General features: G+C 39.7%; 1 protein-coding gene across 1 annotated transcript in view; it reads right to left on the bottom strand.

The window, feature by feature from the left end:
* ncanb (neurocan b) overlaps positions 1-25,970 on the bottom strand; it is a 133,189-nt gene that overhangs the window by 35,821 nt on the left and 71,398 nt on the right. Inside the window, exon 9 of the mRNA XM_056256470.1 lies at positions 13,141-13,257. Within this exon, the coding sequence (XP_056112445.1) occupies positions 13,141-13,257 (117 nt within the window). The remainder of the gene's footprint in view (positions 1-13,140; positions 13,258-25,970) is intronic.

The raw sequence follows: 25,970 nt of genomic DNA, 5'->3' as shown, positions 1-25,970 counted from the left end.
TTATGGCGGTTTGGGTCGAGTGTAAAGTGCTTGTATTTCAGCTAGGGGCAGCATCTTAGTGAGCTGAAGTCAGGCCGTGTCCAAACCACTGCTGACAGGCCTAGTGCAACAACTCAGGGAGCGTTACAGAAGCTAATGAGCAGAGGTGTCACAACATTTCAAACTGTTGCTCCTCAGATCTGACAGCGCCTCTGTTCTCTCTCTGGCGTGGGGAGGTCAAAATTGAACTCAAAGCTGCCTTCAAACCGAGAACCAGAGAGTGTGTGTGTGTGTGGGGGGGGATTGGTAATGTTACGAAAAGAGAAATGCAAGAGGAATAGAGTGAGATGCAGCGCTCAAGATTCCCCCAACCCAGTCAGGTAGACGGCCTGAGGGCTTATGCAGCTGAGGATGGATTTCGTAAACCCCCTCTAACCCTGGCTGTGATGCAATCCACACAGCTTGGGGGATCACGCGGGAATGAGGAGATTTGCCACATTTCTCTAGGAGGGGAATTTTCACTACGCGCTTTGAAACCCAACAATGATCTAATCAATGTGTGAGATCAGATGTTGCTGTCTAACTGGGATATAAATAGCGAGATGTGTGCGAACACCTCTTAAAAAGTCACCTCTTACTTTCCTCAAAATTGTCAAAATCAATCAGATATCAGCAGAGGGATGAACTCAGGATCATAAGAATAGGATCAAGGAAGCCGTGTAGCACAACATTTCTCAATCCTCCTCCCGGGGATCCTGCAGCACTGAATACTTTCTCACTTCAGCTCACTAATAGAGTGCTCTATTCACATGACTTTCACATGTTAATCATACATCTCAATTGACTCCAATAGAATTTGATTTAAAGGCACAATATGTAAGATTTTTTCGCCACAAGTTTTTCGCAGTTTCCAACAATAAAGGCGTAGGTTGATGACGCAGTGATGAGCTGAATGATGGGACTTGCTGTCAAGCTGATAGATCTAATTATGTTTATGGATGAGTGCAAACATTCATGTTTTTTAACATTACAGTGGTATGAAGCAGGTCGCGATTGCTAAAGAGACAGATATCACACGCGAGTTCCGCGGATATAATAAGGACATTTAATTCAACCGAACTACCCGCAAGTGCTGGATTACTCACAGGTAGGGTTGGGTACCGAAACTCGGTGCCAATAGGGAACCGGTTCCGACGTAAACGGTAGTAACCAGACCGAATAAGAACGAAAATTTCGGTGCCTGATTTCGGTGCCTAACTTCATTAGGCACACACACACACACACACACACACGCAAGGTCTCTCGCTCTCTCCCTCTCCGCCGTGCGTGTGCTACACAGTTTGGAGCACAGTTTCTTCTGTCTCGCATGCACACTCTTGCTCGCAAGGTTTGGCTGCATTTCACGTGTAAAATTACGTGTCAGAACGCCCTCTGGGTGTGCCGATAGTCTGAATCCCATATAGAATCAAGCCAATCCATTGGCTGATGGCGCCGCATCGACGCACTTACGTCGTCATATTATGTTGGCGCGCGCGCGCCATCTGCTCCTCTGATTTCTCTGCCGAAAAAGGAAGCTGGTCGGCAGCGCGAGGAGCTTGGCAGCGTCCCGTTCCCTATTGAGAGATATGTTACACCAGTAACCAGAGCTGTTCTCTTTCATAGGTTCACTCAACGCTGCGTAGCTAAGAAGCAGTGGATTTGTAGGCTGCTGTATCACGTGCCGTTTGAACAGACGCGCTACAGCGATCTGTCACATTTCAAAGAGCCAAAACGTTATTTATTGTGTGAATCTCGTAAAAATATTGACAGAATCTGACAGCTGTGGATTTGTTCCATATCAAAATAAGTAACCTTCTCTGTCTTGTCTGTCGGTGTCAGTGTCCTCTTTGTCCGCGATTTTTCTGTGTGAAAAGGGTCAATTGCGTGAGTCTCACGGTCAATGCGTGAGAGTTGGCAGCTCTGCCTGCTAGTAATCTCTATTAATCTCCAGTATTATTACATTGTTTGATACAATATTGTTTCATTTGATATTATGTAAATATGAATTTTTATTTTATATTGGTTTTATTATTACCATATGTTACTTGTATTTATATTGTTTAAAGATTTAAGTTAATATTGTGTCCAGTTTGGCCTTGTAAATTAAAGGGTATTATTTTTTGATAAAGTGTGTGCGGTTTCATTTTCTTAAGTACCGATTTAAGAACCGTTTAAGCACCGGAACCGTTTAAAAAATACCGAGTAGGTACTGGAATCGGATAAAACCCAAACGATACCCAACCCTACTCACAGGTCAGTTTATTAGACGAATTAAACTTGTGAGGTAACGCAGCGCTGCTTCACTTGGTCTAACGTTACACTATCACACTAAACGGCATTTAAATGTGTGTTGAAAGTTATAATGTTATACTACGTGTTAGTTCATTTGCTATACGAAACTAGCAGTGAGCTAGATCAACATTAGAATAACATACTGACCATATTCTAACATTTCATCATGTTGAGCAAACGTTATATATAAGCTGTCAAGTCGTGACTCGTGAAGCTCTGTCAAGGCCAAGTTAGTCGCGGACGTGGAGCTCTCGGCATCTCAAAAACGCCACGCTGATATTGATCCTCATTTTAGTTCTCCTTGTTTGTCCCAAAGTCTGCTTGCCATGGTCTATGTTTGAAAGAAACAAGAACTGCGTGCCGCTAAACGTTACGCACTACGCATGTTGTCCACGTCTGTCGCCATGGTTACGTCATGCTATGGCAGTATGAACGGAAACCGAGGATAGCGCGGATATTGCCTCATTGACAGGCGACATTTTTTTCCGGGACGACCACTTATTTAAAATTGGAATTTCTCTGAAATAAAAAATCTTTGGAGACTTTTGGAATATTGTAAGTACACAACTGCAGGAAATATATCACACTGTGCAAGTGATTTTTGGATATTTTATTACAGAATTCTCTTACATATTGTACTTTTAAGCATGTTGCTAAGCTTAAAGCTAAAAATAATTAAACCATTTTAATCCAATTAATTTGACTATCTGTACTCAATATTTGTGTTGACTATTTTTTGATACTTCTTGGTACTGGATAATTTTTTTTTTTGAGTAGAGTCAATTTTGTTGCAATGCATTCTTGGATTCATTTTCTGAAAAAAAAAGAAGCAGCATGGAATGCTGCCTTAAACAATAAAATAAACAAATAAACAAACAAGATATCTTAAAAAGCAACAAAGTTGATGCCCTCTTTTTTGGAACAACCTTCATGCTCGGAATGGATCTATAATGCCTTAAAATGCAGTCTAGCTAGGATACTAAAGTAAGAGAGATAGACAGACAGAGAGACAGACAGATGGACAGATAGATAGATAGACAGACAGACAGACAGATGAATAGATAGATAGATAGAAAGATAGATAGATAGACAGACAGACGAATAGATAGACAGACAGACGGATAGACAGATAGATAGATAGATAGATAGACAGACAGACAGACAGACAGACAGACAGACAGACAGACAGATATATACACTCACCGGCCACTTTATTAGGTACACCTGTCCAACTGCTCGTTAACACTTAATTTCTAAGCAGCCAATCACATGGCGGCAACTCAGTGCATTTAGGCATGTAGACCTGGTCAAGACAATCTCCTGCAGTTCAAACCGAGCATCAGTATGGGGAAGAAAGGTGATTTGAGTGACTTTGAACGTGGCATGATTGTTGGTGCCAGAAGGGCTGGTCTGAGTATTTCAGAAACTGCTAATCTACTGGGATTTTCACGCACAACCATCTCTAGGGTTTACAGAGAATGGTCCGAAAAAGAAAAAACATCCAGTGAGCGGCAGTTCTGTGGGCGGAAATGCCTTGTTGATGCCAGAGGTCAGAGGAGAATGGCCAGACTGGTTCGAGCTGATAGAAGGGCAACAGTGACTGAAATAACCACTCGTTACAAACGAGGTATGCAGCAAAGCATTTGTGAAGCCACAACACGCACAACCTTGAGGCGGATGAAATCATAGAAGACTCCACCGGGTACCACTCATCTCCACTACAAATAGGAAAAAGAGGCTACAATTTGCAAGAGCTCACCAAAATTGAACAGTTGAAGACTGGAAAAATGTTGCCTGGTCTGATGAGTCTCGATTTCTGTTGAGACATTCAGATGTTAGAGTCAGAATTTGGCGTAAACAGAATGAGAACATGGAACCATCATGCCTTGTTACCACCGTGCAGGCTGGTGGTGGTGGTGTAATGGTGTGGGATGTTTTCCTGGCACACTTTAGGCCCCTTAGTGCCAATTGGGCATCGTTTAAATGCCACGGCCTACCTGAGCATTGTTTCTGACCATGTCCATCCCTTTATGGCCACCATGTACCCATCCTCTGATGGCTACTTCCACCATGTCACAAAGCTCTAATCATTTCAAATTGGTTTCTTGAACATGACAATGAGTTCACTGTACTAAAATGGCCTCCACAGTCACCAGATCTCAACCCAATAGAGCATCTTTGGAATGTGGTGGAACGGGAGATTCGCATCATGGATGTGCAGCCGACAAATCTGCGGCAACTGTGTGATGCCATCATGTCAATATGGACCAAACTCCCTGAGGAATGCTTCCAGCACCTTGTTGAATCTATGCCACGAAGAATTGAGGCAGTTCTGAAGGCAAAAGGGGGTCCAACCCGTTACTAGCATGGGGTACCTAATAAAGTGGCCGGTGAGTGTATATATATATATATAGATAGATAGAGATAGATAGATAGATAGATAGATAGATAGATAGATAGATAGATAGATAGATAGATAGATAGATAGATAGATAGATAGATAGATAGATAGATAGATAGATAGATAGATAGATAGATAGATAGATAGATAGATAGATAGATAGATAGATAGATAGAGATAGATAGAGATAGATAGATAGATAGATAGATAGATAGATAGATAGATAGATAGATAGATAGATAGATAGATAGACGTATAGACAGAACAGACAGACAGATGGATGGATGGATAGATAGATAGACCCAAAAAAAGACACACTTTGTGGCGTTTCTTGTAAATGGCAAATTAGGTCTCAGATTAGTGAGACACATAAAAAGGATACCAACAAAGCAGCTATTTACTTTGCAGTGAAGTATAGCCGTCTTTTAGCATTAGCATTAGCATCTCTGTTCTTCCGCACAGAAATCTGTGATAAGCATTTGTGATTTAACACAGAGCGGCGTAAAAAGCTCAAAGCACTGGCACACCTTCACGTGATAGTGGTCCTGGTAAAGCAGCGATAAGAGGAACCCCCCAGCTCCCGCACCCCACATAATTCATTTCCAGAACTCATTCGCGGGACAACACGTCCATCCAGCTGCCACAGCGATAAGAGGCTCCAAAACCCAGACACTGACTTCATAGGAAATCAATTTGTCCCCAAATGTACAGTAAATGACTAGGGCTTTACAAATTCTGTTCCCATCCTACTGCAGAGGACCGTCACATGGACGATGACTGACACTGCTGAATCAGCATCCAATCAGACGCCAGTACACATCATTTCATCCCCTCATCCGTAGAGTGTTAAGCCAACCATACATTCGCCCTGCGCACATTCGGTTTTGTGTTTTCTAGTTTTGATGGTTTATTCTCTCTCTCAATTCTCATTAGTCTTTTTAACTGTCCTGTCTAATAATTAAAAGACAAACACTATGATTTATATCATATTGGCCCCAATCTCGCATTCACTGTGTACTAGGTGTACAATTAGTGTAACCTGACTAATTACTTAATGCACAGGTGGCTACATGGTTTACTTTTTCATTAGTTTTGAACAATTTCTCTAGTTGTGAAAAATTATACTATAATAGGACTGCCAAAAAAGTTAAAATAATTTGGTAAAATATTTGTATAATATTAAGTATGTTTTTACAGATTTATTTTATCATGTTTTTGTATATTTTTTAATAGTTATAAATATTTTATTTATATTTAGTTTTTAATATTAAGTTACATTTTTAAAAATGGCTTTTCAAATTTAGTAAATATTATGTACTTTTTATTTTACACAACAACAACAAAAACAAAAATAACAATTTATATGCTTTTAACAAGTTTTTTATTTGTGAAACATGAACCATAAGGACTACAGAACAGAATAGAATTTTAAGTATATTTTTTTAAACAGATTTTAGATCAAGTTTTCACATTTTATTTTATATGTATATATTTGTATTTATTTATACATTATTTTAGTATTTAATCTCAAGTTCAATTTATTTATTTCAAATTATTGCACTAGATGGTATGCATTTTTAATTTCAAAATAATAAAGTAAAAAAAAAAAAAAAATCCAGCAAGTATTATTTAAATACCTGTAAATAAAATAACCCTGCTGTCCAAGATATTGGTATAAGCCTTTAAAAAAAAAAAAACTACTGGGTTCCAACACTAGCAAATTTTACAATGCCAACATTTTTTGCATTTGATTTATTGTATGTGACTAGTGCAATCCGAGGCTTGGCTTTTTGTTGCCAACTTGAAAAACAAAAGGACAATGAGTTTCGGTATGAGAGTGTGAGCTTGGCTTTAGCTGTAAACTGTAGCAATGTGGTGGTCCAGGACTTTATGGACAGCAGCAGGTGTATTCAACTTCTGTGATCGCCTGGTGAGCCAAACTCATAAAAACTCGTTAATCTCCAGATCTGTGTTTTCTTTTGCTCCGCCCCCTGCTGTCGTGTTGGGCTGCCAACTGGGCCGCCCTCTACCTGTCTTTGCCAACATTAGTCTGACGGAGCAGATGGACCTGAGGTTGTCTGTGTGCGCCGGCCCGTTCCGACAGCCCGAAGGTGCTCAGGTCCACATAGCCCCTCGCCCCGCGGTACTTGTCAGCAAATGAAGAATGATTGTCAATGATTTGTTGATCACTTCTCCATGCAGGATAGAATGTGTCAAGGGATGATTTAATGAGCCACTGGTGCCGGGCGGGGCTGATCATCTCGTGTAAAGAGCAGCCGTGCACTGGGGGATTGGCTTGCCCACATAGCCATCAATCAACAGGCGCACCGATGTGAAAGAAGCTGCAGTGGGCTGAGCTTCCTCTCGGGAAAAGTCCCAGAAGAAAGTTGCTCTCCAGGGTTGTAGGGCAAAAATATGAATAGGGCAAACTTCATTTATCAAATGCAATTATGGAGTCTGATGTAAATACAATAGAGGGTTGCTGAAGGGTTTATTTTGATATTTTAATATAAAGATAGATAAAGAATGATCAATTAGTTAAATCTGAAAATTATAATATTTTATAACACATAAAAAACATAATTAACATAACAAATATGTCTGTCTGTCTGTCTATCTATCTAACTGTCTGTCTGTCTATCATTGTATCGTTCTGTCATCCTATCTGTCTTTCTGTCTATCTATTGGGAATAAAATAATTGGGGAAATAAACTTAGTTATTAAATTAATGTATTAATATTTATAATAATAATAATAATATGCTATATATGCTTTATTACATTTATATAAATTTAATCAGTTGACAATCCTACAAACATCTTGGTTTCAAATGTGTTTGCATGTCTGCCAATATGTTGCGTATTTCGTCGTATAGGCAGAGGGACCAAACTAAGCCATAGAGGAAATGCATACGAGGTTAAGGGTGGAGAAAATATATGGCAGTCTGGTGGAGGCAAATGCAATGAATTACTGGAGAAAAAGGCTTATGGGACCAAAAGGGCTGCTTTCACTCCATTTTGGAAGTGCATTGCAATTTTCATACAGCCTTTCTGCCAAATAACAACAGGGCAGAGTGGACAGGGGTCGAGGGAGCAGCACTGAAAAAGAGAATGTAGTAGAGTGAAAAAGAGAGACTGAGAGAAAGAGTGGAATATACAAATATATATATATATATATTTGTATACTACAGTATACGGTAGTGTATATTTGAAGGCCTGTTTGAGCTGACACGTGTTGGCCCTGCAAATAAAGTATTTTTAAATGCTAAAATCTACGTAACAAGACGTGAAATTTTGTCCCTTTTTAGACAAAGGATCCACTTACAAGTGTGGTGTATATTTATAAGCTGTCGACTGTATTTATTGACTGTTTGAAACAAAGTGAATGAGTATTGAATCATATGGGTGTGCTTCGGTCTGACTTCATTATGTTTGCACTGTAAAATTGTATTTGCACTATTCAGCCAAGAAACATTAGCCACTTCCCCTGCAGGCTGAATAAATCTCACTGCCAGCATTTGTATTTGGCTTTTCAATTGTTTTAATGCACAGAGCAACCACCCAATCCCCATTTGCAGCAGTTGTGACCCATAAGTCATTGAGTAACCTCTACACTAATGTGTTGATCCAACCATGGCTGATTTGCGGTGGACCTTTAACTCTGAAATGTAGAAAACAAAGAGAATATCACCATAATCTTAAATTGTAACTGAGAGAATAATATTCAAATAATGCTGCTAATAACAGCAGTATGTAAATAGCATTATACAGCTCAAATAACAAATAATTAAAGTAATCGTTTTTCATTACAAAACCCTCCGAAATGACTTGCCACATAGACTTCTATTGTAATCACCATTTTTACTTCTTTTAAAAACTGAGGGATACATCAAAATGATTGTTTATGGTTATTGATTACACTTTGTCAATAAAAACGTGTTTTGAACCTGGAGCATTCATTTAGTTCATTTGAAGTTGAAATTATAGAACTGTAAATGCATTTTAAAAGCGGTAAACAAGACTAAAAACTCATTTAACTGGCGATGTGTCCAGAAGTAGGATGTTTTGGGTTTTATCTTATGCTTACGAACAGTTATGGGCGGCAATCCAAACCAGTCAAGGTATTTCTGCACCATTTTGCTTCTCAAATAAATGTGTGAACTCTTCAACTGTTCCTTAAATTATTGAACATAACTAAACTCAGGATGTGTCTCAATCTAGCTCATGTATCACCTAGAGTGGGAGACCCATGTAGATTGATGGACAGCTTGTTGATGTTGGCATGTGTTGCTTGCGGCAGGGAGAAGATCACTTCCTTCAGATGGCTCTTTGCTCTTTCTCATAAATGTTTCAATTGCCCGGCAGATGCGCAGTCAATAAATTATGCAAGGATCCTAAATGCTTCCCAAATTGCTGAGCACAACTTGAGTCCCCAAGGACGGAGTCCAAGGATAATGTGTTGCAGTGTCATTTATCTATGCATTTTGTTCCTAAGGTAGAGAGCGACGGTAGAGTTTGTTATGGTGTTGCAATACAGTTGCTAGGGTGTTGCTAAGTGGTTGCTAAGTGGTTGCAAGGGTGTTGTGGGTGGTTTCTAGAGGCCCAAGTCAAAAAGAGCCTACCTCCAAGTCTCTGTGATTTTGTGATTTATAGATGTGGCTCAGGGTTCCTTGATCTATAAAAGTATGTTTTTGAAAATATGCCCGCGTTCTCCACCAAGTTTTATCCAATGCAAATATTTGTAAAAGTACACCTTTCCTCAATAAAGCAAAGGTACAGTAGCAATCATTCATGTTTGTAGCATAAACGGTGCAAGGCGAGTCTTAGCAAGCAGCGCTTATGAATATGAATACAAAAAAGAGAATCAAAGAACACTTTCCCTACATAATTCATCCTTCTTTCGTCTGATGACACATTGACTGGAGAGATCAAGTGTTAGATTAGTACAAATGTGGTAAAAAGAGTTTGCATTAATATGCAATTAACCTTGTGCTTTTGGCTGTAATTAATATTACACACACTGCTAACACAGAATGCTCTTCCAGTAGCCAAGAAAAGCCAATTACTAAATCACCTGAAGGAACTTGCAACGTCCAAAATTATAGGAATTACATAAACATGAATTTTCTTCTTCTAAATGCCATTTACGTCACAAACCTAAAATGGATCCCTAAAGCAGTGCAGAATTGTATAAAAATATGTGTGAACCGAATAACGGGTTATTAGCCAACACTACAGTTAGCATCACACTGTAATGCTTACTAGCAAAAGTGCTAGTGAAAAATCAACTGTTTGTCGTAGTTTAGCATAATTCAAATATCGACTCTGCAGTTGGAGCGTGAACAGATTTACATTTATATTTATGCATTTGGCAGACGCTTTTATCCAAAGTGACTTACATTGCATTTCAAAGTACACATTTACATTCTGATCAGTTCTTGCTTTCCCTGGGAATCGAACCCATGACCTTGACGTTGCAAACGCCAACACTCTACTGTTTGAGCTACAGAAAAGATTGATAATGAGACTCGGGATAATGCAGCTTTGATAACCTTCGACCTCTCCAACATAACACAGCTGGGACCTTTGACATCCAGACGCCTCTCCGTAATGGCACCTTATTAGGGCCTCAGCTGTCTGTTCGGTCTATAATGGTCATAAGATGAACACAAAAGCAGTGTTCCTAATACAACAGTAAGTCTAGTTAGAGAAAAGCCAGCATTTTATCCAGCATTACAAGTGTTATTATGAGTGTTTGTTCAGATTGTCTCCTCATCCTCCCTTATGTTTCTGCCCTAAAACTGTTCGTCAAAGACTGTAATTGTAGAACTAGGTAGAGTGGTCCCAAATCCCTCCCACTCAGCTGTACATACTTCAGTCAGACATTAGGTGGTGCTATAATGATCAGATTTACCCTTTTGCTAATAATTCTGGAACTGTGCCAGCTAGAATCAATTCATTTGATATCTCCTTGAATCTGTCAATGTTGTTCTTAAAATATTACCGCCATTTTGAAATTTCTGAAAAACTTTTCGAATTCGTCCTCGACTGTTTTTCCATTTGGAACAGTATTTGGTGCATTTCATCTACAGACCGTCATGGCACATTGTGTCGAGCAGGACGAGGTCGAGGGCCGTGGGAAATCATTTCATTTTCATTGATTTGTCATTTAGTTTTTTTGGGGTGTCGGTGTCGGGCGTCTTCTGAGAACAAATGTTATGGGTGGTTGCCAAAGCCTTTTTATCATATATGTAGTGAAATTACATTCACTCAAAGCCTGATGTTAATGTCGCTGTTACTCACCTTTCTAACTGTATTGCAGAAATCAAAAATTGGATGTCTGTTAATTATCTATGTCTAAATAGCGATAAAACTGAAGTGATGCTTATTGGTTCGTCTCACCAGTTACGTAGTGTGAAATCTGTAGCTTTAAATGTGGACGGCTCTGATATACAGTTCAAATCTAAATTAAAAAACTTGGGAGTCATTTTTGATTCTAATTTAACATTTGACCTGTATGTACGTAATACTGTTAAAGTCTCATTTTTTCACCTTAGAAATATATCTAAATTGCGACCCATGCTGCCCTTCTCTGTAGCAGAAAAACAAATTAATACTCTGGTTTTTTCAAGGATTGATTATTGTAATGCCTTGTTGGCGGGAGCATCGAAATCTATTCTGCACAGACTTCAGTGGGTACAAAATTCTGCTGCACGTATTCTGACCAGGACCAGAAAAAGAGACCATATAAAACCTGTTTTAGAGACATTGCATTGGCTGCCTGTTAAATTTCGTGTTGATTTTAAAATTCTTATGTTGACCTACAAGGCGTTAAATGGACTTGCTCCGCAATATCTTTCTGATCTTTTAGTACCCTACGTTCCGACACGTAATCTTCGCTCAGCCGATGCTGGTCTTTTAGTTGTTCCGGTAACGCGCCTGAAAACTATGGGTGACAGGGCGTTTTCTTCGGTTGCCCCAAAGGTATGGAATTCACTGCCCTCACAAATTCGAAGTGCTCCATCTCTGAAATTGTTTAAGTCATCCCTTAAAACTTATTATTTTAAAGAAGCTTTTGGGTGAAACATGATTGTTGTGGTTCTCCATGTAATATATTTTATGGTTTTGTTTAACTTATGTTTTGTTTATTGATTTTAATTTTTTTTAGATTTATAACATTGTTTGTATGCATGTACTGTAATAGTTTGTATGTCATGCTTATTTTATCTATTGTCTATGTTAAGCGCTCTGAGAATTAACTTTTAAAAGCGCTATACCAAATTAAAGTTATTATTATTATTAAAGTTATTAAATTTGTATAACCAACAACAACATCCTCTTTTCATGATTCAATCCAATTTGAATGGATAAAATATCCTATATTATTACTCAGAAATACCCCATTTTGTGAATGTTAAGTGCTTTGTAAACACTGTCATTTCATGTTCTCTTCAAGTGGGTAAAGTTCTAGCTGCTCCATAAATATTATTCCTTTCCTTTCTACCTATTTATCTCGCTCTCTTTTTCTCTACAGCATAGCCTTGCCCTCCTGTTCAGAGAGTGCTCTCATTTTCTCGAAACCCTTCCAACCTCCAGCGCAGCTCTCCCTTCACCTGTTCCGGTTCTTGTCTGACAGAGAAGAATGAGCTGTGTGCAGTCCTGTCAGATCACGCAGCCACTTCCCGTACATGCCACCTCACAGTTGGCTTCTGTAAACCATCTTCCCCTGCAGAGCTACCGTGCCAGATCGACTACACCAGGGGTTCCCAATTTTTGCTGTCAGCTGAGCCCCTATAGCCAAAATGATTTACCTGTACCCCTTGAGATTTCTCAAGCTATTTCAAAATGTAATGTATTTGCAATACATGTAATATCAATTGTGAAAAATGTGTTCTTCATCTTCTATAATAATAATATTATTATTAATAATAATACTACAAATAATAATAATTATAATTAGGAGTTATATCAAAAATAAAAAAATAATGTACTAATAACATATATAAATTTTATTACCAGCAACAACAACTACTACTACAACTAACTAATAAATAAATAATAACATAATTATTACTACTATTTCTTTTTTTAACAAACTATTTTCAGTTCCTTTATAACCCCTAATTGGGAAAAATGGAAACAAACAAACACACACACACACACACACACACACAAAAAAGCATCTTATCTAGACACTGTTAAATTCAATTTTGGAAGACATTTTAAGTCTTCGACTTGCTAATAATCATATTCATTGGTTCTGCATCAAGGGTCAAAGGAATAACCCCCAGAAGAAGCGCTTGCAGTGGTTTTATATCCTATTTTAGCCCTCTGCATAAATTCAAGAGCACTTGCAGAGCTGCTGTGGGCTCCTTCAAACGGCCTTGACCTATTTTGTCCCGACCCTGACCTCCCTCTTAATCCACTTACCGATCTCGCAGCTCTCTCCTGAATAGCCCTGAGGGCAAAGGCAACTGTATCCCTCCCCCTCGGTCAGACAGCTCCCACCATGCAGGCACGGGTTAGTCTGGCAGGGATCATCTTCTGCTGTAGAGAGACAACACAAGAGAAGAGAACACGGTTTAAAACATTGCACGGTAGAATGTTTTACGGCCAGATTCGAACCTGAATCTCCCATATGAGCACCAAGGCTCAATGTTTCCCGATAATGTAGTGCATATGTGCGGCCAACCCAAGTTTGGGTATCATTCATGAATCACGAGCAGAAAGCTTTCACTTTCCCAACTGAAAAAAAAAAACGGAGAGGAGCTTAAGCGTATGACTTTCAACAAGGTGAGAGATTAGCACAAGTTTGATGTCATCCCCCGTTCATCATGACAGATACTCCGCGGGGAAGGACAATGCGATTCACCATGTCCGCCTCTGATGATCCCCGGCCTTCATAAATTATCCGATCATCGCCTAGAGTAGCGGCACACACTTTTCTCTATTTTTATGGCACATTACCATACCGTTCTCGGGTCATAAACACACTTTATTTCTGTGAGCTACGACTCTTGAAAAACCTGTACGGCAAAATGTTTTGGGGTGTGGTGATGAATGGAAAATTTCACAGATTAAGTCATAATTACATCAACTTACGGACAGGGAACTTTTACAAGGACGTCGGCGCACGACTTGCACTGGAAATTGATTAAGTGCTGCTTTATAATCCGTTTGCAACCACGAGACGCAATCTGACAGTGCATCAAACACACCACGTCTCCTCCGGTATAATTCCAAACACGCAATTATTTACAGCAGGGGAGATAAATCGCAACACGAGCCATGTGGGTTCGACTTCCCACATTTTATGGAGTTTTACTTTGTTACAGGCACTGGGAGCTCTTCAACAGAAATTAAATGTACTATGTTTGTTTTCTGTTGTGACAGCTTGTTTTATTTCTCTCCTCTAACATTTTTTTCTTAAAGCACACAATTCCTCAAGAAAACAAAAAGTACACACACAATGCTACACGGGCAAAGTATGAAATCAGATTGAAGGCAAGATTTGTGATTGTGTTCTGTAGCTACTGTGCATAGAACATCTGTCTTCTATTAAATTGTATTTACAGACAGCATTCAGCTCAGTTTACCCAACTGGAAAAATCAGCATGAAATCACATGTCGGTTCAGGCTGGTTTATGATGGTCAGTGATGGTCTAGCTGGTGGACAATCATAACAAGCGAGCAGACAGACAGACAGACAGACAGACAGACAGACAGACAGATAGACAGATAGATAGTAGACAGACAGACAGACAGATAGATAGTAGACAGACAGATATAGATAGATAGTAGACAGACAGATATAGATAGATAGTAGACAGACAGATAGATAGCAGACAGACAGACAGACAGACAGACAGACAGACAGACAGACAGACAGACAGACAGACAGACAGACAGACAGACAGACAGACAGACAGACAGATAGATAGATAGATAGATAGATAGATAGATAGATAGATAGATAGATAGATAGATAGATAGATAGATAGATAGATAGATAGATAGATAGATAGATAGATAGATAGATAGATAGATAGATGAATAGATACAGTAAACAGACAGACATATAGATAGAGGGGCGAAAATTTCATCAAAATGTTGGGGGGGACATTAAACATAACAATTCTCAAGAGCAATTTTTGAAGGGGACACCAATAATAATACAGGCAAAATTGTACTTGCAATATGTGTACACCGAGGAAAGCCTAACTACTATTATTAGTGTAGCATGGAGACCATTCCATTATCCTTCTTCTCAAAGTTTCTTTCTGGTTTAATGAAAAAGCTGACTAAATTGACCAAAAAAATTCTTCAAAACTATACATTTTTTTGTAAATTAGTTGTTTTGTGTAAACAACTTATTTACAAAAAATGTATGGTTTTGAAGAATCTTTAGCCGCGTTTTTGCCTGGAAGGCTCTATAGAAATCTGGCACCCTATTGAACGAAGTTAAACTGAGAGAACGTGCGTTCACAGACACCAGAATGAACGCGTTCAAAGTAACGTTGTTCATCAGGCAGTAATACAGCACGTTCAGTTCACGTTCGCCCAAAATATGAACATCGTTCAATGAACGCGTTCAGGCACAACACTAATTAAATTATATAAACCGACTAAATCACAGTGAAAGCGTTAAAATCTAAATGCGCACCCGGACTAATCTACAAGACTACATCACGTAGTGTATGCGTACACTCTATGGGTGTGGGTGTGGGTGTGTGTGGGGGGATATACTGTATTAAACAAGCTAGGTAAACGTTAAACGTTATAATCGCTAGACTACATCAGTGACAAAAGTACATTAGTGACGTTACACAATCATATATTTGTTTTTTACATGATTTATTAATGACTCAGCATCATCTATATTAAAGAGAAAATAATCACTTCATCCGATGTTTAAAGTGAATAAAATAACATTGACTTACTGGAGTTCCACAACTACTCAAAAACATAGTTCATCTCTCCCGCCACCGGAATGTGTGTGTGTCGGTGCTCGGTGATGAGGTAAAAGGGGCGGAGGCAGTGGACCAAAGCACTGTGAGGCAAGGGAGGAGGGACTCAAAATGTTTAAAACGTTTTTTTTGTTGTTGCCCCGTTTGCATTTGTATTATTTTATTTCTTAAACAATTATTTTAAGAATATATCATTATTTTATTTACAACACACATATTTTAATGATATTTTAGGGGGGACAACCCTCAGATAGGGGGGGTCCTGACCCCCCGACCCCCCCGCGATTTCCGCCTATGAGATAGATAGATAGAAAGTAGACAGACAGACAGACAGACAGACAGACAGACAGACAGACATAGATAGGTATAGGTAGATAGATAGATAAACTGACAGACAGACATATAGATAGACACATAGATAGACACATAGATAGACACATAGATAGACAGATAGATAGATAGATAGATAGATAGATAGATAGATAGATAGATAGATAGATAGATAGATAGATAGATAGATAGATAGATAGATAGATAGATAGATAGATAGATAGATAGATAGATAGATAGATAGATAGATAGATAGATAGATAGATAGATAGATAGATAGATAGATAGAACAGGTTAGTTGACAGCAGACATCAAAACTTATCAAAAGCCAGTTGAGCATTCTTCCACTGATTCTTTTTTTATTAAAAAATAATAAATAATAATATATATTTTTTAAATACTGGTTTAAGGCCACATTCACAGTGAAAAGTGACAAAGAACATCACAAGTTAGAAACTTAAGTCAATAATTTTTTTAGTCCAAAGACAACAGACAGCAGAAACCCCTAGTTGCATGGCTGAGACTGACAAGTATACGACACATGAGTGACTGCTGCTTCACAGCAAAAATGAGCAGATAAACATTCCCTCGCTCTCTCGTGAGCTCTCAAAGCCGGCTCGGCTCAGAAGGAGGCAGCTGGGCTATTGTGAATTCTCGGAGCAGAGCACGATGACATAAAGATCCACATTGACCAATTTTAATGAATGCCGCCCGGACCGGAGCCTCCTCTTGCACACAACTATATGAGAGCGACAGAGTTCAAGGACTCCTCGTCATCATCATGATGAAATAAACTCTTCAGCGGCCACTCAAGAGCTTTTTCATCCCAAATCCCGTCAAACGGATCGTTTTCTGAGAGGATGGAGAGCTCTTGTCGCTAAGCTGGGAACGGTGCAGGGGGAAAGACGTTCAGGTCCCAAACAATTAGTCACGACGTAGGTCATTTCCTGCACAGATTGCTAGTCCCAACGGAGATTGGTTCCTTAAGCTGTGGATCATGTGGGAACACCTCAGGAGGTAGTTTGAGACATAAATGCATTGGGTTATTCAGGCCACAGATGCAAGCTTTACTCATCCCAAATGGAATTAGCTTGGAAAATTTAGGAATTTCGCAATGCACAAGTGATCAAGCAATTATGGACAAAGGAACATTAAGTCAAAATAGGATGAAGGAAGCGCTCAAGGGAAAATGTTGCTGTTCAGCATTAGCTTGAAGTTAACATGGAAGTTAAATTGTTATATACTATGGTGCATAATACAGATGTAATGCAGTCACAGGTTTGAACGCGGCTCAACCAATCATAATCAAGGAACTGAACTATCCATTATTATAAAAATTAATAGAGAACTTAGATCCATTTTGCAAGTGTAAATTATGTACATACCAATCAGATAGTTATACGATTGATTAATACGCATTAAGATATGACGGTTGAAATCTGGCCTTTGTTGTTTTCTGTTCCCATTTCTACTCACTTTCAACCCGGTACCGTTTCTGTCAATAAAAAGTGACAATGAAAACATGTACAATTATTTATTAAATATATTTATATTAATATATTTTTTAAAATGTTATCATTATAATAATAGTAATTATAAATACTATTATTAATACTTAAATTGACCGTTTCTGTCAATAAAAAGTGACAATGAAAAAGAAAAAAAAAACTAATTAAAAGTAATATAAAAATTACAATTAAAACAAAAAATAAAAAAGATATAAAATGTGATAAAAAGGGACACATGAAAATACAAATAAAAATAATTATAAACAACAATAAAGTAACAGAAAATGTCGCTGCCTCTAGCATCATCATAGAAATTATCCGTTTTATAGGTGTAAATAGATGGAATAGCTATCTGATCAATGAAGACGTATGAAGTGACTAAGCATAAATAGTAAAATGTCTTTTTACGTTGTGAATGAGCAAACAAAAGAATAGCTAATGTAGTGAATGAGCTGGAGGATGGTTAAACAGCAAAAAAAAAAAAAAAACGGGATGAGAGCAATAGCAGTTAAAAGCCTTTTCTGTTTCGTGCGGTTGGCTTATAATTAATTACACAGCAGGCTTAAAATAGTTCCATCTTCCCCAATTCCGTCTCTTTCTATTTCTCCATGACTTTCTTACTACAGTCCATGCACTGTTTGTGGTCTCAGCGGACCCTGCATGAAGCTCATCCTGAGATGGAAACGACTGCTCAAACTATCAACACTACAAACAATGTACACTCACCTAAAGGATTATTAGGAACACTTGTTCAATTTCTCATTAATGCAATTATCGAATCAACCAATCACATGGCAGTTGCTTCAATGCATTTAGGGGTGTGGTCCTGGTCAAGACAATCTCCTGAACTCCAAACTGAATGTCAGAATGGGAAAGAAAGGTGATTTAAGCAATTTTGAGCGTGGCATGGTTGTTGGTGCCAGACGGGCCGGTCTGAGTATTTCACAGTCTGCTCAGTTACTGGGATTTTCACGCACAACCATTTCTAGGGTTTACAAAGAATGGTGTGAAAAGGGAAAAACATCCAGTATGCGGCAGTCCTGTGGGCGAAAATGCCGTGTTGATGCTAGAGGTCAGAGGAGAATGGGCCGACTGATTCAAGCTGATAGATGAGCAACTTTGACTGAAATAGCCACTCGTCACAACCGAGGTATGCAGCAAAGCATTTGTGAAGCCACAACACGCACAACCTTGAGGCGGATGGGCTAAAACAGCAGAAGACCCCACCGGGTACCACTCATCTCCACTACAAATAGGAAAAAGAGGCTACAATTTGCAAGAGCTCACCAAAATTGGACAGTTGAAGACTGGAAAAATGCTGCCTGGTCTGATGAGTCTCGATTTCTGTTGAGACATTCAGATGGTAGAGTCAGAATTTGGCGTAAACAGAATGAGAACATGGATCCATCATGCCTTGTTACCACTGTGCAGGCTGGTGGTGGTGGTGGTGTAATGGTGTGGGGGAAGTTTTCTTGGCACACTTTAGGCCCCTTAGTGCCATTTGGGCATCGTTTAAATGCCACGGCCTACCTGAGCATTGTTTCTGACCATGTCCATCCCTTTATGGCCACCATGTACCCCATCCTCTGATGGCTACTTCCAGCAGGATAATGCACCATGTCACAAAGCTCGAATCATTTCAAATTGGTTTCTTGAACATGGCAATCTGAGTAGCCAGCAGCCATATCACCCTGTAGCCCAAGACTGGTTGCCCACTGAAGCTAAGCAGGGCTGAGCCTGGTTAGTACCTGGATGGGAGACCTCCTGAGAAAACCAGGTTGCTGTTGGAAGAGGTGTTAGTGAGGCCAGCAGGGGGTGCTCACCCTGTGGTCTGTGTGGGTCCTAACGCCCCAGTATAGTGACGGGGACACTATACTGTCAAAGAGCACCGTCCTTCGGATGAGACGTTAAACCGAGGCCCTGACTCTCTGTGGTCATTAAAAATCCCATGGCACTTCTCATAAAGAGTAGGGGTGTAACCCCGGTGCCCTGGCCACATTCCACCCATTGACCCTTGCCAATCATTGCCTCCTAATAATCCCCATCCACTGAATTGGCTCTATCATTCTCTCTCCTCTCCAACTATAGCTGGTGTGTGGTGAGCGCACTGGCGCCATTGTACTGTGGCTGCCGTCGCATCATCCAAGTGGATGCTGCACACTGGTGCTGGTTGAGGAGAGAACCCCTGATATGACTGTAAAGCGCTTTGGGTGTACAGTAGTACATATGAAAGCGCTATATAAATGCCAAAAGAAAAAAGAAGAAAGAAGAAGAATGAGTTCACTGTACTAAAATGGCCCCCACAGTCACCAGATCTCAACCCAATAGAGCATCTTTGGGATGTGGTGGAACGGGAGCTTCCTGCCCTGGATGTGCATCCCACAAATCTCTGTCAACTGCAAGATGCTATCCTATCAATATGGGCCAACATTTCTAAAGAATGCTTTCAGCACCTTGTTGAATCAATGCCACGTAGAATTAAGGCAGTTCTGAAGGCGAAAGGGGGTCAAACACAGTATTAGTGAGTGTAAGTGGATAATACTCCATTTGCCATGATAAACGCATTATTACAAAATATTTGATGCATCAAGTGCCTATATTGCAATGTCTACTGAGCAGCATCTGAATAGCATGACTTTTTAATAAGTCACTTAAAAAAGACTCACAAATGGGTATCAAACTTATGAATCATCTTGTTTGAACAACTCCCATCTCAAGTGCTAACCAAACTCACTATTTATTGAACACAAACAGCTACCCTGAAGGATTTATAGGACTGAGCAAATATGGGCAGAACTCTTTACTGCCCTAGTACTTCAAAAACCCTTTTAAAGGTATACATGTGACTTAAACGTGACACAATGGCCTTCATCATCACAGTATGCTAATGCCCATTTAGTGCAATGGATTTCATCAATATGCTGATAGAGGACTGTTGGGACACTCCAGGATGGTTCAGTCTGGAGAGACAGAGTCATTTGCGCCTCAATGACACATCTATACCATTTGCTTCACAGGACATACTTTCAACTACATACTGTTTATTTACTAGAGTGTCCTAATATGTAACTACCGTAATTCCTCAAATAAAGACCGGTATTCAAATAAACGCCGGGCCTCTGATAGTGGCCGGGGGCGTGGTCAACGCGGACAAATAAAGGCCGGTCTCAAATTAAGGCCGGGGAAAAAATAGTGTGAATAGGTACACTTTAAATGAGTGTACACTCAAAGACGGACGCGCTCAGCGCTTGTCATATATCACAACTATTCAGTGTTTTTAACCACATGTTTATTTTAGGTTTCAGACATTTAAATAGATATGATTTATAGCAAAACAATAAATTTATAGTTTGTAAAATACACAATGGTGTCTATGGAAGCAGCAATAACAATCCATTCAAATATATTTGGCAACGTGTTTTATTCATATCAGATACACAGTGTGTAAGTAACTATAAAGTTTACTCTATTCTTCTCCCAGTTCACCGGCCACTTACTTTCATGTATTTCGGGAGAAACTGAAGAATTCACGCGCTGTAACTTAACAAATACAACAGGAATCTCCGAACTGCGGTGCCCATCTCACGTTCCAGATCAAGATCATTTATAAAGGGTTTTAAACGACAAAACAAACTCACTTACACGGATTTGAGAGTCAGAATAGAAGATAGTTGATGACATGGTAAGCAAGTTTGTTAATATTTAGAAATAAAAGCGCTACATCTGTCATACAGCGCTATTTTGGCTGTGGTGAACACGTGCCAAGCATGACGCGTCACCATGGAAACTTGGCTGGCGGGCGGGCGGGGATCGCGAATTAGAAATAAAGGCCTGCCTCTAATAAAAGCCTGCTTCAAATAAAAGCCGGCTACCATCTGCAGTTCAGGTAAATAAAGGCCCCGGCCTTTATTTGAGGAATTACGGTATGCCATGTTTGGTCTCATCTGACAGCTTATAAACTGAACTGAATGGTGGTAAACTGAATAGAGATATTAAAGTATCCTAATGTACAATCTAGGTAATATTGGTGAAAACATGCATTGAGGAGAATATGTTAATGTTCTACTCCCCCTCTTGATCACTACCCATTTGCCTCATCTTTGGGTTTCCTGTCGGTCGTTTTCGGTGTTGGTATTCCACTCATGTTTAACAATGCTTTGCTCAGGGTATAAGTAGTTAGCCTGACTACGTCAGACTTCGTACTTCCGCTCAATTTCATTTCGCTTCTGTACTTAGTCTGAGACATCGACATGTCTCTCAGTTTTCCTCCGGCCTGAAAACAGCCGGCCCATCAACGAACAGAGGGCGGGCTGAGAGCCGTGACGTTCAAGATTGGGGAAATCGATAACGACCGCGGATATGGAGACACGGGATGCAATTCGCTCTGTTGTGGAGAATATTCCTGGCATTTCCAAACTGAAGCCCGAACAAGAAGAGTGTTTGTTAAACATTTTGAATGGAGGTGTTCGTGGCCCTACTCCCGACAGGTTTTGGTAAAAGTTTAATTTATCAAATATTACCGATCATCAGCGAGAAACTGGGCAGGCCAAAGGCCGGCAAGGAGATAGTTGTGATTGTGTCCCCCTTGGTTGCACTCATGGAGGATCAGGTTAAGGAGGCAGCAAAACTCGGTCAGCCATGTTCACTCCGGTATTTCGCTCGATGGTTTCGTTTTCGCATCATACATGTGTTTACAGTGGAAGTTCGATGCGGCTGAGCTGGCGAATAACACACGTCATAACCAAACGTTATGTGATTGGCTTACGGGTAACCAATGATTTTATACTTCAGACAAGCGCCCCCCGCGAGAAAGAAAACACTTTTCAATGATGACCTGCCAGACTCGGTCTATGAAGCAAAGCGACGTAGCAGAGTTTGGTATTACCAGGCTAATAAGTAGTAAAGGTAACTGTTGATCTGGGAGAAAGGCTTTAACCCTGCCACTCCCGCACACCAGTGCGTAACAGGGATGGAAATGAACTTTTTTGTCCACCGGCCACTGTGGCTGGTGGATTTCAAAATCTACCAGCCACTCAATGTTTTTAACAGCCACTTTCTTGTTTTTAACCGACAATGTGTAACTGCATGTGAAAATTAATACTACAAGAATACTTAAGCAGTCTATTTAATCTCAAGTCTCAATGAAATACTGACATTTTCTCTTTCTCTCACCCTCGGCCTCATCCACCTAATCTGTCATTTATTTTTGTTTTGATGATAATTTGAGCCAGCCTCCAAAAGTAATTAACCTGTCCTGTGATTTTTTTTTTCTCTCACACAACACTCTCCAGACACGGATTTATGAGCTATAGTATGTTGGTTGCCTTTACATTAGAATAATATTTAATATAATCTAGATATGAAATGGAATAAATAGCATTCAATACAAAATGAATATGTCTCATATATTGAAATCAAGTTTTATGTGATAAAATATTTGCTTTGTTGTGCATTAGAACCACATCAGGCATTTAGTACAAAATAATTTATTGAAGCATCCAGATACTTCACCACGTGACAGCAGCTAGGCTCCTGATTGGTTAACGCGGCGCGAATTGACGCCAAAGTTCAGATTTTTCAACTCGGGCGGCAGACGCGAATTCGCGTCAAACGCGTGAATGCACAAAAGCACTCAATAAAATCGTGCGCGCGGAACGCGTCAGACGCTCGAACTTGCCGCGCGAATGAGGCGTATTCGCATCTACCACGGCGCGCTCTACACCTCATTCGCGCCGTAGGAATTTTTTACGCGCGTAACGCGTCTTTGCATTGACTTAACAATGAAATCACTCGCGCCAGACGCTCTATTCTCGTCTGGTGTGAACGCACCATGATGTTTTCTCTGCAGACCTCTACGCCTGCGATGTAACGCCACATTTTTGTTTGAAGGTGTGGCTCCTCTAAAAGTGTCCGCCGTCCGGGTGAAACAGTATGCTATTTTTATTTACCCGCCACGGTGGCCGGTAGGTGAAGCGAGTTTACCCGCCACAACACAAAATCACCCGCATTTGGCTGGTGGCGGGTGCTAATTTCCATCCCTGGTGCGTAACCTACTACAAGAAAGGCTTTTACGGCCTCTTCTGCACAACAGTGCATTATTTGTTACAACTAAGTTGTCTATACAGTATGTTGTTCCATTCTACTGTCTGTATTTCAACATGTAACTTAATAAATAACTTTGCCTGCTTTAAAGGCTTTGAGAATCTTTCCTTTTATCACTGATTATGTTGAAAGCTAAAGTAATTATGACTTTCGTTATCTAAATGTTCAGGTTAAATCCTACATTTTCCTATCAGTTCTAAGAAAGACTAGCCTGGGAAAACCCAGACAACTTCCGGCAAATTTAGATTTGCTCTGAAAGTTAGTCTGGCAAAGAGCTCATTCAAGCTCATTTCTAATCCGCCGAAATCGAGGCACCAATCAGAAATGTTGGGGCGGGCTTTACACGATGACGACAGCGCTGGGATTTTGAAGCAGATTTTGTAGCCTACATTACAAAGATGGATCCCGCCGTCGAACATCACTCGTTCGAATCAGCGATCGCGTCTGTTTTAAGCGATTTGAACGTTTCCTTTTTGTTAAAAACCGAGCAAAGAACAACACTTGGAGATGTTTCTGCCGCTCTGCATACGTCATCTCCTTCATCGCTCTGATTGGTTTTAGGTCTATCCACGACGTCCGTTGGTGACGCCCCTCTGGAAATGATTTGTCTATGACGCTTTGCCAGACCATAACTCAGTTACAACTGAGAATGGTCTGGTTTTAACCAGGCTAAAGAAAGACCTTTACCTTTAAAGAATAAGAGGTTAAAGAATAACAACAACTTTAATGGAGTCAGATTCATTATATTGGAGTCAGATAAATATTTGAATTATACGCGTCATCCTTCAACTGCCTTTTGTTACAATCATTGGTTCAAAATAGCAGCGTAAGCTTCCGGCCTTACACAAAGACAACAAGACTTCTTGTAGAAATTGCAAGTTTTAAGAAAAAAAGCTACTGATTCCAAAGCAGCTGACGTCCCATTAAACTGTGATCTCTGCTGCTGAATCTCAAAAACACAGTCCATGGCCATGAGGGACAGTCCCTAGGAAAATAAAATACTAATACAGTGCTTCACTGCCTCGACTCTTAAGTGTACATTCTCCATTCTCTCATAAACAAGCTGTTTATGATGCTACACTGAAGGCCTTGTTAAAGGAGAGATACTTGAAGACTTCACCGCAGTAAGATCCAATCAAATCCCTTCGAGATCTTTACACTTGAAAACAATAGAGAGATAATTATAGTGGCTGGCCTGCACAAATAAATCTCACTGAAGGAATATAGTGTTGCGAGAACTTCAGCGATTCTTATACTGCAACTCTCGTGTCCACAGGGTGATATTTTGTTAACACCCTTTCAACATTTTTCACATCCCCGCCCATTTTCCTTATTTAAAGGGATATTTCACCCAAAAATGAGTCAGTCAGTCACTCACTCAGTCAGTCTCACTGCTCGGAGCGGGTCGAGTAGGATCGGGCACACACACACACACACACACACACACAAGAAGAAGAGGATTTATGTGACTCAATGTAACTTATGTAACTCAACCTCACAATGAAAGCCCTGCACAATTAATTCCCTATTGTTTGTTGCAAATTTGTTTTTTAGTTGACCAAAGTGATTTGAACGTATGTGACGTCATAATTGTGACTTTCTAACTCGTACACTAATGTCGCAGGAGGACTGCTTTTAACTTTAATGTAAATATGATATTTTGACTTGACTATTAAATTCCTACAACTGCCTTGCGTTATGATTTCTCTCATTATTAATTTTCAATAAATGGATCAGTCTCTCCATATAAATTCATCATAAATGTAGCTACTTTTGCTCAAATCATGAACAAAAAAAAAAAAGTTTTCAGGTGCATCTATTTTAATGTGCAAACAAAATTGACAGGCTCTTTTAACTCAAAGGCGGGACTTCCGTTTCTACAGCCGCCATATGGAGCGATACAAAGACATTTAGTTGTCTGTCTGCTTCCTCTTATTATGTCCATGTTCGAAGCTTGAAAAATTCATACAGCTTTTATGTTTCATAGGAACGTTTCACTCGGTTGCACATAAATCAACCAATACTTGGAAATCAACATTATTCCAGATTTTCTGTATTTGAGCTGTCCCAATTTCACTGAAACACTAAAACTATTGCTGTGAATAAAACCCGCTGTGGGTGGTGAATCATTAAGTCAATTAAATGCTACAATTAGTCACAATACAAACAAGCGCTCTCCAAATGCAAGAAAAAGCACAAATTACACATCATTTTGAGGCAAATTACAGATTTTCACAACTCTAAATTAGTTTATCACGGTTCTTGCAATGAAGTTTGAGACCTCTGAGCCTAGGAGGTCAAATCACCAGCGCTCATCATTCACTGAATGTGAGGTTGCAATTACTGTGGAGGT

The sequence above is a fragment of the Rhinichthys klamathensis genome, unplaced genomic scaffold (genome assembly GCF_029890125.1).
Source record: "Rhinichthys klamathensis goyatoka isolate OS25496 unplaced genomic scaffold, OSU_Roscu_1.1 h1tg000127l_1, whole genome shotgun sequence".
NCBI lineage: Eukaryota > Metazoa > Chordata > Actinopteri > Cypriniformes > Leuciscidae > Rhinichthys > Rhinichthys klamathensis.
Note: the sequence above shows the minus strand (reverse complement) of the source record. Positions and strands in the feature narration are given on the sequence as shown.